At 40.9% G+C, this 14,336-nt stretch overlaps 1 protein-coding gene across 1 annotated transcript in view; it reads left to right on the top strand.

Annotated features, from left to right (window-relative positions):
- The window catches only part of Dync1i1 (dynein cytoplasmic 1 intermediate chain 1), a 305,805-nt gene that overhangs the window by 186,743 nt on the left and 104,726 nt on the right, over nucleotides 1–14,336 (top strand). Inside the window, exons 8-10 of the mRNA XM_004632876.2 lie at nucleotides 400–562; nucleotides 3,087–3,186; nucleotides 10,688–10,813. Of these exons, the coding sequence (XP_004632933.1) occupies nucleotides 400–562; nucleotides 3,087–3,186; nucleotides 10,688–10,813 (389 nt within the window). The remainder of the gene's footprint in view (nucleotides 1–399; nucleotides 563–3,086; nucleotides 3,187–10,687; nucleotides 10,814–14,336) is intronic.

The raw sequence follows: 14,336 nt of genomic DNA, 5'->3' as shown, positions 1-14,336 counted from the left end.
TTCCTAATTATTTAACATGTGTGGCTTAATAATAGCATTTAATATTGTATGGCTTTATAAATTAATGCAGTTATAGACTACGTTAGTTCTTTTTAAAATTCTCTTATAAAGAATATTACCTTTAGACTTGTTTACTAGAAACACATCAATATATTTTCATTTGTAGTCATTTTCAACTCTTCAAAATTGTAATTAGGTTATATCTGAAATCTTTTTGTGGGAATATCTACAAAAGCCTTTGGTGTGAATTTGGGAACAATTTAGAATCCATATTAACAAGGTTTCACTTCATGTGGCATGCCACTTCTTTGATAAGCCATTCTTTCAAGAATTAGAGTTTTCTCAAAAAATTTTTAATTGACCTATTTTCTTTCTTAACTTTTTTTTTAACATAAAAAGCCCCTCCCAGGGAGCTGACAGAGGAAGAAAAACAGCAGATTCTTCATTCAGAAGAATTCCTCATCTTTTTTGATCGAACAATACGGGTGATTGAAAGAGCACTGGCCGAAGACTCTGACATCTTTTTTGACTACAGTGGCAGAGAATTGGAGGAAAAAGATGGGTGAGTCTCTTGTGTATTCGTGAAACTATAAAATATGCTAAATTATCTGTGGTGCCCGGGGATTTTGTTGTTGCCGTTATTGGTAAGATACAGGTAACTTTGTGTTCCCGGGCTGGCCTCACACACAAAATGCTGGGAATACAGGCTCACACTGCTGTGCCTGGCTTTGCATCTGTCCATGGTAAATCCGTGTATGCATTGAGTAGTCAGACTGCAAATCTATCGAGTCACAAGGAGATCAGATTCCAGGACTGATCCTGCCTAACAGCTTTGCACATGCGCTTTGGGTATAACTTGTGGCCCTAAAGTTGCCTTGTCATCATCAGGTGCCTGCAGGAAATGTTGTTGAACATGATAGCCAGGGAACAGTTCAGGTGACAAAGGCTGGAGGAGTCGTGTATATTTTCCTTTGAATCAACAGCTTATTATAAGCAGAAAAAGGAGATACTTTTATATCTACTGTATCTACTGTATCCATTCTTGATGTCTAAGCAACCAGGAAACTGAGGACAATAAGCATAAGATGTAAGAGAACTTCACTGGTGTAGGAAACAACAAACAGGCAGGAAAGTTTTTCCTCTTTTAGGTCATGGGAAAAAAAGTTCATTTTAGTAGACACCTATGGAAAGAATGTATTTATAAATAAAACAGACAGAGATTAATCAATAGGAGAAAGGTGAGGGCTGGCAGTATGGCTCAGAGGACTAAGCGCTTGCTTAGGTAAGCACAGGTATCAGGGTTCGATCCCTGGCACCACATGCCACCCCAGCCCCCCCCCCCAGGCACACTGAGCTGGCGATGGAGTCCAGGCATGGTGGCGCATGCCTGTAATCCCAGCCTTGGGAAGGCAGGAATCAGGAGGTCGATCACTACAAGTCAGAGCTGCGTAGTGAGACCCTGCACACACACACACACACACACACACACACACACACACACACATCTTAAAAAATTTTTTTTTAAAAAGAAAGGGGCCCAAATGTATTTCTCTATAACTATATTACATGTGTTGGAAAATAGCAGGTATCAACCACTGTGGTAGGATGGGAGGAGACGCTTTAAAAAAATTTACAAGAAAGAGACAGCTAATTTTTTAAACAATTTTTTTTTGTATAAGAATAATATACAAAGGCAGGATCACTTGTCTTTTTCATCAGACTTGATTTTTTTTTTTTTTTTTTTTTTTTACTATTCCTAAAATTCAGACACATGCTTACAGGAAAACATCGTATCATCACTGAAGGGGCTCAGGAGGGTGAAATGGGCTCTGGAAATAATTTCAGAGCTCAGTTCTAAAAATGTTTCCACCACCTGACAACATCTTTGTGCTACTTAAAACAGACAACAGTATTCCGACTATACATGCCCTGAAATGTTTGTTTTGTTTTAAAAGCTAGTATATTGCTCTAAGTTGATTTTGGTGCTGTTCTGCTCTTCTGGGCAGCTGGGCTGCTGGCAAAAATTGTGTGGTGCTTCTGAGTTGGTAAGGGCACAGGGGAGGAAGGGCTAGCAAGAAGGACCAGGCACAGCAGGGCAGCTGAGGAGAGCACAGAGCTCTGAGGACAGGTTACCCCATCTGAACAACAGCTGCCCGGCATGAGTGACACAGGTGCTACCAGTACAGCAGTGCACATGAGCAGAGGAAAGGTGAATGTAGGCAAATCCTCGATTGGGAGTTCAAGAAATTTGGATAGTTGTGGTGTGGGTGGAGTCACTGCTAGTACAAACTCTGCATTACTCAGTTCACGCACGCAGTCTTGTGGAATGACTTTATGAACAGCACAGAGTTCTTTGAAGGTGGTGCTAGGGTCAATCAAGTGTTAGGGTCGGCCATGTAAATCCTGGCCAAAGTGTCCTCAGCCTGGACCTCAATTCCATTTTGAGATTTTTTTTTTTTTCAGAACTGGGGATTGAACTCAGGACCTTGCACTTGCCAGGCAGGTGCTTATTCAACTGAGCTGTCTCCCTGGCCCTCTAAATTCTATTCTGATCCGTGACAAGAATGATAGGCAGCTGTTCATAACACATGTGGTGAATTCTCACTGTCTGCCATGTCTAGTTCATGGTAGATATTATCACCTACTATTAAACAAGGAGGTAACCAGTAGAGCCAATAGAATTCACAAGTAAATAGAAACATGTGTGTGTCATTTCTGGCCTATTAACAGATAAGGTGGTATTGATATTAAAAAAAAATTACCTGTGTTGCTATGCTTCTTCTTTGTTAGAAGGGAGATTTTTAACAAACAGTGCTTAAAGATAGAGCAAATTTAGTGAAAGAAAATGCTTCAGGACTGAGCAAGGTGGGAACATGAAATCTAACATTTCATCCCAGTTTAAGACAACATATAGTCAACTTTTCGTAAAGGAGATCAACTTTAGTGCATTTATTTGATTGATATTTTTGCTTCAGGGAGTATTCTATGCTATGCTTTTGTCCTATTACTTTTCCTACATGAGCAACCTAGAGATGAAGCCCCACAGAGAAGCATCTTATTTACCTCTGCTGTTTAAACCCTCCTAGGGATGTTCAGGCCGGAGCCAATCTCTCTTTCAACCGCCAGTTCTATGATGAGCACTGGTCTAAGCATCGAGTGGTCACTTGTATGGACTGGTCCCTCCAGGTAAGAAGTATCACTGGCATGGGACAAACTGGGCTAGTATCCAATGACACTTGTGCTTAAAAAGAAGATTTGTTATTCCACGTTGGATGTGTTTACTAGCCTGCAATTTGCTTCTCTAAGCCTTTTGGTCTTCTTTCTCATTTTACTGAGGTTTTTGCATTAATCCTCTACTCAGTTACATGTGTCTGAAGACCTACTGTGTGCTGGGCGCCCATCAGGGAGCCAAACCATTCCCTCAGTGAGTCTATGCCCATTACGGTTAGGACTGCTGTCCTGCTTTGCAAATCCAGTGGGTACTGGTAGGCCCTCATGTACTCTGACATTGCCGTGCTAACCAGGCTAGTTGACCTCTCCATATGAGGGACACAGCCGCTAGCCGTTGAACTCTTCCTGCCCAACTCTACGGAGCTTCTAGTGCTCTCTGGTTGCGCCCTCCATTCTGCCCTCCTCCGTCACTGTGAATTCAGTTATAGCCAGTCCCTCCTTCCCTTATTAGAAGTTGAACCCAAGGCTTTTACACTGAGCTGTAGCTCTCCTCTTTTAAATGTATTTGTTTTATTTATTATTATTATTATTATTATTATTATTATTAATTGATACAGGGTCTTGCTACATAGCTCAGACTCATAGTGATCCTACTGTCCCAGCACTGGCATTATAGGCATGCTGCACCATGCCCAGTTCCAGGGCCAGCAAGACATGGGGTACCAGGGATCAAACTCAGGTTCTTGAGCTGGTCAGGTAGGCACTTAGACCACCGAGCTAACTCCCAAGCTCAGTGCATTTGTTTTAATTTTGTGTTATTTTATTCTTTCTCACTAAGTGACTCAGGATGCACTCAAACTTGTGATCCTCCTTCCTCACTATCCCAGAGTGACAGGATTACTGGCAGACATCACCACCCAAGGTTCGATTCCACTCCAAGGTCATCACAGAGAATGACTACTGTCCCACTCTTTATTTATTTACTTTTTATTTATGTATTTGGTACAGGGTCCCACTATGCAGCTTGGGCTCAATGATCCTCCTATTTTTAGCCTCCCCAGTGCTGAGATTACAGGCATATGCCACCACTTATGATCTCAGTGGCCAGCTCAGTGCACCTGGGGATGGGGCTGGCAAGGCATGTAGTGCTAGGGATCGAACCCTGGTCCCTGCACTTGCCTAAGTGGGCCCTTAGTCTGCTGAGCTTTCTCATTGGTCCCCACTCACATATTTATCACCTTATACTTACTATCTCCTTTCTAATTATACTTTCTACTACACTCTATGTATGTCCTCTTAGATTGATCTCTGTGGCACCCAAGCAAACAATTCTTCTAAAGTAAAAATCTAACCAGTTCATTCCCTGGATTAAAATTCCCTTTTGCCTCTTTGACTATAGGGTCAAAGTCTAAACTCCTAATGTGACAATTTAGAATAAAAAGCAGGCAAACTAGCCAAAAGGTAACTTGAGCTTCTGATGATACATTACTAACCCAACCGGTTAACAATAGACCAAGCACTGTGCCCAGCCCTGAGCACTTAAAGTACACAAAGACACAAAGCCTAGGGGTGGTAAGATCATGCTTTGGACCCAGATGCTCTCCTAAGCATGTTCTGAATGACATGTGACAGGATAGCAATGGGGGAATCAGGAAGGACTAGTCCTGTAACACATTTACCTGTAACACATTCCTGTTCTCTTGTAGTCTATGCATTTACTGAAAGTAATAATCATAGCGAGCCTTTAATGTGTTCTTCTTTATGTGCTTACCACTGTGCAACTGCTCCGAAAACTTCCTTATTCAATAGCAATCCCAAGTGCCGGCCAAATAGCTCAGTGGATTAAAGCACCTGCAAGCAGGTGCAAGGCCAGGGGTTCAATCCCCGGGCCTGCCATGCCAGCCCCGCCCCTGGAGGGGGGGTGAGATGGCAGTTGAGACTGGGCATGGTGGCATGTGCCTGTTTCCCAGCTCTTGGGAAGCTGTAAACAGGTGGATCACTATGAGTCCGATCTAGTAGTGAGACCTGAGCACTCATAACCCTTCTCTAAAATACACACACACAAAAAAAAATAGCAATCCCAACAATCATATGAAGCACCACTATTGACATTTTTATGTTGTAAGTGAAGAACCTGAGACTCAGAGAAGCTGGATAACTTGCTAAGAATCACTCTGATAAGATGGCAGTCAAGTGGAGATTTGAACCCGAGCCTTTCAGCATTCTGAGGTACATGTTCTTAACCACTGCCTCCTAGCAAAGGCTACCTCTAAATCTATACCCAAGAAACCTTGTAGATTCTAAATGAGCTACAGCAGAGAGTAGGTGCTTCTAGAGTTTGGTGGAGGTTGGGGGTCTCTTGTCTGAAGGTGGGATCTAAGTAAGTGGCCAGGAGAAAAGTGTGTTCGGGGCCTGGAAGGATTACCTGAGTGGAGCAAAGCAGACCTAAGGAAGAAGTAGAGACTATGATGTCTTTGCATAGCTTTGCTTTTATCTTGTGGGCTTCATAAGCAGTAAAACAGAAACTTGATAATATTTGCAAGATGTCACCCAAACTTTATTACTTGAAAAACTAATTGAACACTTGGGGAATTACATCAACTTTGTCATTCATCAAACACTGCCCAGCACAGTGAGTCAACAATATGGTCCACATACCACATGACACATTTTCCAGATATGTATTAAACAAGATTCATAATCTTGCTCTATCATATGTACACTACTTCACCTACATGGAATTTGCTTCCTTCAACTAACTCTAAAGTTGTCTAATACACAAACCTGAGTAATCTTTGAAAGGCCATTTAGTTACTAAATTAAGCAAATTACAACAGCAGAAGGATTCCACTGACATTAGTTCAAATCTATTAACATGTGGATTTATAAGTACTTCTGTCATGCCCTCTACTTCTTGTATATATTAGAAAATAGCAACCTTCCTAGACACTCACTTTCAATCTCTACATAGTGCCATTGTTACGTAAGTACTGTTACTAAGGGAAACTTTATCAAGATTATTTATGTGCTTTTTGTATCATCTTGGACAAGTTGTCTAACTTTTCTTGGCTAAAATTTTTTGTCCAGGAAATGAGGATAAGACCCCATCCACATGCTCATCGTGAGAATTAAATCAGTGAATCTGTCTAATGGACTGAGAACTTTTAAAGTGCTCAGTGCATAAGAAGTACTCAATACATGCAACACAGTAGAGAGAATAGCAGGAACCAGGTTTTAGTGACCACAGTGTCTAATTCTTACCTCTGCTCTCCAGAGGAAAACTGACAAGCCTTAACCTGCACTTAGGGGTTTCTGTGATAATGTCTTCAGGCATTTCCTACACTGTCTTCTTCAACAGCTCTTCATGCAGTGTTTTAGGCTTATGCTCATGACTGGGACAAATACCCAATGCCCATGACTCAAAGGAGGAAAGGTTTATTTTAGTTCATGATTACAGTCCATGGTGAGCTCACTTGAACACAGAGTAGCATGGCAGGATACCACAGTGGAGGAAAGCTGCTCAGATCACGGCAGACAGGAAGTAGAGAGTGTGGAGAGGAGCCAGGAAATACACCCTCCAGGGCACGTATCTGTGTTGGTCAGACCCCACCTCTTAACAGCAAGTCAACTATATCACACCCCAGATGCAGTCACCTTCCAAAAGACCCATGCATGAATACATGAGGCTTTGAGGGCAGAGGACATAATGATCCAAGCCATAACACGCAACCTGATGTGTCCCCTGATGTGTCTCCTAAACATTTTCTTTTCCTCTCTAAAAACAAAAAACAAAGCCAGGTGTGGCGGTACAGGCCTGTAATCTTAGCCCTCGAGAGGCAGAGGCAGGAGGACTGCCGTGAGTTTCAAGGCCAGCCTGGGCTACGTAGTGAGCTCAAGGCTGGTTTGAACTGCATAGGGAGACCCTGTCCCCCCGCCCCCCACAAAAAAGCCAAATCTTCACCTCTGGATAGGTTAAAACAGGAGCTTTATTGATGACACATGAAGCTAGTTACAGAATTCATGGAAAATATAGAGAACAACAACTCAGGAATGAGAAATCCAAGCATATGTATGGAGAGACTTCACAAGTAGCATACTATCATGAGCCTGACTCGTTGCCATTCCCTGGGTTCTGTGTCTCCATTCAAAATTTACGCCACCTAAGTTAGAGAATGTGATTGGCTCAGCTTTCTCAGGTGTTACCCCTTAATAAATTAGCCCTGGCATGTTAGACCCCTGTGTATTCGAGTTAATTCCAAAGAGAAGAACCTGTGAATCAGGCAGACACATAGCGTATTAGCCTCTTGTAGCCAGGATGGGGGACACAATCAAAAGGAGGAAAAGTTTGTTTGGGGTCTTAGTTCCAGAGGCTTCCATCCAGGGTCACTTGGCTCCAAGGTTGAAACATCATGTGCAGGAGCATGGCACACAGTAACTCCTCCCCGCATGGCAGCCAGAAACCAGAGTGAGAGCAGAAAAGCAAGAGATGAAATCTAGCCTTTGAAACCATACCCCTGTGCCCTGTTCCTCCACCTGGGCTCCAACTCCTAACACATCTTCTCTCTCTTCTGTCCTAGCAACTCACCCATCTGGCAAAATTTAAGTCTCATTTCTTCCCATAAGTCCTTTCCGCCTTCCCTCCTGCCACACACCTCCCTCAAATACGGTGGCTATTTTCCACATTCCCTCCTCCCTACCTGTTCTTCTAGAGAGCCTTGATTATGTATGCCTGTTAGCACATGCTGTTCTACTTTAGCGGCTGGGTTGTAGCCATTCCTACTAGTGTCTTTCCTCCCCCGCTAGAGGCCAAGCACTTACAGAGCAAAGAATGTTAGTGTGGTTTTTCTTTTCCCACATTCAACCTGGCACAGCACTTTATGGATGTACGGAACAGGCAGAGTTTGACACATACCACAGTGAGCAGGAAGGGAGACAGCTTTTGAAGTGTAGCAGAATTTAAGAGTGATCTTTATTTCATCACTTTTCAGTAATAGAACTTGGAACAAATTACTTATCCAGAGACCTTTGGCTTCTTTGTCCGTAGAAGTGAGTGAACCACTACCTACTTTACAGATTGTAAGGAGTAAATGGATTTACATATTATCCATCTCGGTATCTGGCACATATTGAGCCCTTAAATCATGCCTTTTTCCCCTTTTTATGAACAGTTAGATTTAATTTTCCTTTAAGAACAAACCTGCCGCAAGAACACAGCTGGTAATTTCTTGGTAAAATTCCCCTTAAGTTAAATATTAGTTAATCAAGCCTTATGAGAAATTAAATAACCACAAATTTCATAATTGTTCGAAGTCATAATTTTAAATTTGCTTTAAAATTTAAATGATTATTTAGACGATTTGTCTTGGTAGATAAGAAAGTACAACCAGTCTTGCTCAAACATCAAACAGTGCAAAAAGCACACCAGAAGCAAGTTGGGAATCACAGGAGCTTATATGAGATAAAATTTAAATCACTCTCTTTTGGCCTTGTAAACCCAGTTATCAGAATTATGCTGAATGCATTTTGCTCATGTTTTACTGAAGTCCACCCTGTTTTCTAAGGGAGCCTTGAAAGCCAAATAATTTAAAATATTTGCAAATGGAATACACAAAAGCTGCAACTGGGTGCCAGTGATGAGACTCAGATGTAAGACTGAGGGATAGTACTGCGGACACGTCTGTCTGATCCCCGGCTCCTGTGGGAGTGGCGCTGGTTAGTTATACAGTTGTCATTTCCCATGTGACATGGCTGAACTTCTGATGGACAGTCTGGAGATTTCTGTTTATCTGGGTGTTGGTTTCACAGAATGGGACTTGAATAAAAGCCATGCTTGAAAGGAGGAGTGTTGTTTTCTCATAAAGAATGATTACGTTCTGTGGTTCCTACCTGCATGTGTACCTCGTATGCTTGCACTTCCTCGGTATCCACCTGTAAGTTATAACTCTGCAGCTTCCTCTACTGAGGCAGTTTTATTAGTGGTTTTGTTTGTTTGTTTGTTTGTTTGTTTGTTTGTTTTCGGAACCGGGGATTGAACTCAGGTCCTTGTGCTTGCCAGAGAAGCGCTTATTCCACTGAGCCGTCTCCCCGGCCCTACTGAGGCAGTTTTAAAAAATGAATAAAACCATATAGAATACTCAGGCTTACTTATATTTCCTTCAGGGAGTTATATTCACACTTATAAGGTTAATCTGCTTAAATGTAGATACAACATAGTAAAAATGAGAGAGGACATAAAATTATCTATGAGAAATGATAAGATCAGCAACAATCTTGAGACTTGTGAGACTCCAGGTAGGCATGGCATTTCCATGAACTGTGTTCTGCCTTATAAATATCTCCTATGAGATTTATTCTGGGTTTACTTAATAACACTCAGGCCAGAGTTCATACATAGTGAGCAGAGATTTCTAAGAACAGCATCGCTATAGAATCCTTCTTGTTTTTATTGCTTGTGTTTCTTGCATTTAGGCCTTTAATTATTGGTTTTGTTGGATAACAAAGGAGTAAATATTTTTGCTGAGCACAGAGTTACTAAAATAAAAAGTTACTAAAATAAAAAAATATATATCTCAACTGATTTTGGCACAAGTTTATATCAGATACTAGGTATTGTTAGATAGGTCAGTATAAACTAGATCCTAAATTCAAAGAGCTTACTCTCTAGTGAAAGATACAGGTGGGCAAATGCCTGCATTTGGGTGTGCTTTAATGGAAAGGCACCTGGTACTAAGGGTACTAAGAATCAGTAGAGCAGGGTAGATGGTCAGGGTTGTCAGGATGACTTGAGGCCTACATGAGCCTCAAAGACTGAGCTTAAGGGTACCAGCGAGATAGCTCAGCAGACAAAAGCGCCTGTTTAGGCAAGCGCAGAGACTGTGGTTCGATCCCTGGCACCACATGCCATGCCAGCCCCACCCCCACAGCAGGCTGAGCCAGCCACTGAGTCTGGGTGTCGTGGTGCCTGCCTATAATCCCAACACTGGGGAGTCTGAAAGCAGGACAATCACAACGAGTCTGATCAAGCCTAGGGTGATATTTGAAATGATTCAGCATATTAAGCTTTTTGAATTCACTGCATTAGATAAGTCTCTCTGGAAAGAAAGTGTAAACAGAAAGCAGAGAGGTAAGAGAACAGGCCACATTGGAATACATGTAGCAAAAGGAGAATCTCTAGTCACTGAAGCAATATGGTCAGGAAAGAACCTTAAGAGAGACAGACAGGGTTTAGTGAAAAGAAATATAGGAGAAGAAAGGAGTAATCCAAAGTGTAGGTGCTACAAAGAAAGAAGCAGTGTTTGCAGTTTGGGAGTTATTTGTGACCAAGCAAGCAGAGATGGAGTGATGGAGGCAGGAGCCAGGGTGCAATTGGTTGAGGCCATATGCTGAAAGCACTACTTGAATTGTGCGACATTGTGTGTGTGTGTGTGTGTGTGTGTGTGTGTGTGTGTGAATGAGGTCGTTTTGTTCTTGTGGAATCATCTTAGCATAACGCATCCTCATGACCTCTTCCATCTAGTACCCTGAGCTGATGGTTGCCTCTTACAACAACAATGAAGATGCGCCCCATGAGCCAGATGGAGTGGCCCTGGTTTGGAACATGAAGTTTAAGAAAACCACACCGGAATATGTCTTCCACTGTCAGGTAGGAGTCAGAATTGTAAAAATATCATCTCCTACTTGACCAAATATAGTTCGTACTATCCTGCATCTGTCTTACATTGGGAGGAAGAACTGAGTTTAAAAATGGAATTGTTGACAATTTTGGAAAATTCCCCCACAGTAACCTAATGTTTTGGGAAAGTGGCAACCCTCTTCAAACAGTTAGGAAGCCTGTTTGGGGACTGTGTGTCATTTTCTTTCTATTTAAAACAGCCTCCACGAGGATGGGTTTCTAAAGACCTCGCACTTATGAAGAAATTGTGGTGAACCGCTTCCTCTGCTTCACAGGAACATATGCTTGCCCACCCGCGTGGCCATCTCACAACTCTGCCATTTCCAGCTCCCTTGTCGCCCTTAAATGCAACAAATTTTGCCAACTTTAAGTTTATAAGTGTCACATTGTTTTACAGATAGTAACACTCTTGGAGCTGGGCTGGGGAAGACTAACCACCAATATTTCTTATAGAACTGTAGATGCCGTTATTAGTTGGTAAATCAGTTAATATCACATACTTTTGGGTATTTTACTCTTCGTGCCTACTGACATGTGTCTTCTCTTCCATTTGATACACTACAGGCTGAAATTACGGTATGCTCTCTCACATTAAACTTGCTCTATGACCACAAAAATCTGCCTACATAACAGCCCGTAGCAGTGGCCAATGCAACAACCCCTTTATTAACGCCCCTGTCCTATGATTATGCACAGGAAAATGGACAGCAAACATCCCGGCCCAACATGTCAGTTCCTCAAATACTACAGTTCAGAAGTACTGATGGGCAGGTCACTAGGAACACAAACATGTTTGAAGAGAGAAGATAAACTTGTTGATTTAGGAAGCTTTGTGCCATTTTATATCTGAGAGCACTGTATCTTTTTGAACTACAATATGTTTAGACTTTCGGATGTTATCAGATATAATTTGAGGAACAGAAGCTGCTGAAATAGAAGTCTCAGCTTCAACGTGATTGAGTAACCTCTAACTCTGGCCAGGTTTTTCTAATTTGCTATCTCAAAAACAACTTAACAAGAAGTTTAGGTCTGCATAGTAAATAACCTTTATTTCTTTGAACCTTTGAAATAAGAAGAGTTTATTCTTTTTCTTCTTTTTAGATTATCAAGTTTGTCAGTTTGATATGCTCTTTCTGTAAACATAGAAGCAAAAAATCCTAATTTCATTCAGTCTTAAGAGTTTGCTGAATTGCCAGGGAAAAAAAAATACGACAAGGATTATGGGATAAAAAGAAGCACATTTTTTGAACAAACATGCCTTTTAAACTACTTTGGTATGACAAAGTATATCTTTCATTTTGAAGAAAAGAAACTTCATCAAGTTTAACTATTTTGATGGCTCATAGCCTGTGGCAATAACATAGAAGGTGCTTAATATTTGTGACATTATAGTGAACAACCTACGAGGAACAGAAGAATATTGAGTAACAAAGAATGTCTTTGGAAGTAATTAGGATTTTTAATTGCCAATTTTTCTACACAACTACATTTAGTATTGACATTTATTGAAGAGATTTTTCTTTCTTCTAGTATCTTCGGAATCATTTTCTAAAAACTTCAATATCAAACATTAGGATGGTATAGTTTGTTCCTTAGATATTCCAGTGTATGTATTTTAGAGGCAAATATAGCCTGGGCTATAAAAACAAGTGACCAGAAGTACCTTGACTATACAAACATGGAAGTTACACCAAGGTTACCAAATGATACTGAGTAAAATCTATGTATTTCCCAAATTTTTCCTACTATTTGGTTTTACCAGTGACCAAAAGTAAGTTGAGGTTCTAAGCTCCACCTGGCCTTTTCCTCGAGAAAACCACAAAAAGTTAACGTGCAAATAAGCTTTAAGGATTTTGAACTTTAGGGTTGATCAAGCACCACGTGAGAAACACCATGAATCCTCTGAAACTTACGTATCAAATCAAAGGTAAATTGACTAATTTACCTATACACACATCCAAAGATTTTTTCAGAATTGAGAATGTGCTACTCAGATATAAATGAGAAATATTTCATATAGACATTCGTGAAGGACACTATCTGAAAAATCACAAAAATCCTAATGGTAACTACTATGGTACTTGGTTTCTGCCACTAAGTTAATTGTCTTAAAGTAACCTAACTGCAAGTACTCTTGGGGGAAGAAAGTAGGTCAGCTCTCCGAGAGTGAACTGGATTTTGCTCTGATTCTCTGGAGAGAAAAAAGGGAAGAAGTGAGTAGAGAGAAAGTAATTATAGTCAGCTCCTTCCACATTCACAGACTAAACCAGCTATAGAAACATTTGAAAAAATACATCTGTATTGGACATGTACAGATTTTTTCTTGTCATAATTCCTTAAAGACTAACAGTAGTGCTAGTTGTGGTGGTACATATCGGTAATCCCAGCGCTTGGCAGGCTGAGGTTGGAAGATTGCCCTGAGTTCGAGGCCTGTCTGGCATACATAGTGAGTTCAAAGCCAGCTTGAACTACACAGCAAGAACTTGTCTATTAAAAAAAGAAGAACAACAACAGTAGTTTATATAGCACTTACCTCATATTAGGCATTATAAATGATCTAACAGTGATTTTAAGTATACTGGAAGATGTGTATTAGATGCAAAGATAGCCTTTTTTTATTCAAGGGGCTTGGGCATGGGCCACCTGTAGATTTTGATACATAAAGTGGGCAGCTGGGAAACCGATCCCACAAGGACACTGAGGGACAACTATGTAAAGATCCCTGGTCTGTTATCCAGGAACCCATAGGAGGCTTCTGTCCGTATGTATATATGGACAGATCAAGAGAGACGGATTGAGATTTGTTTGCAGAAACTTCATCATGAGATTATGGGGGTTAGTAAGCGTAAAATCTGCAGAAAAGGCTAGCAGGCTGGAAATCGAGTACTGGCGGATGCTGGGCTGCCTGGAGGGCTGTGTGGGTTTCTTGGCTCTGAGATCTTCAGGGTAGGCTAGCAAGGCAATCTTGCCATGTCGCAGGCTGAACTGATCTTGGGCAAGTCTTGGTCTTTTCTCAGATGTTCTTTAGCGGATTGGATCCCTCTACTCCCATTGTGGAGGGTGATTTGCTTGAATTCTATTGATTTAAATGTTAATCACATAAAAACAATACCTTCAGGTCAACATCTAGACTGTGGTGTGGTGTCTAAACTGCCACAGACTAGCTAAGTTGACAGATAAATTTCACATCTTTTTTTCACACCAGAATAGTTGAGCAAACCATATATTTCACAACTCCTAAAATTCTTTCAAATTCTAGAATACTATGGGTTCATAAGCAAATATAGCTATAGTTATTAACTTGGGAAGGGAAATTATTAGATTCCAACAGGATACTAGATTTCCTAACAGAAAACTCATTAAATTGAAATCATAGGAAATACTTCTGTGACATGAACCTTGATAGAGAGGTGATAGATGGATGATATGATATGATATGCTATAACATGTATTGAGAATCTTGTTTTAACATTCATTGTCATAAATTATCTGT

The sequence above is a fragment of the Octodon degus genome, unplaced genomic scaffold (assembly GCF_000260255.1).
Source record: "Octodon degus isolate 3935 unplaced genomic scaffold, OctDeg1.0 scaffold00050, whole genome shotgun sequence".
NCBI lineage: Eukaryota > Metazoa > Chordata > Mammalia > Rodentia > Octodontidae > Octodon > Octodon degus.
The sequence above is the reverse complement of the archived record's forward strand: the minus strand, read 5'-3'. Positions and strand labels throughout refer to the sequence as shown.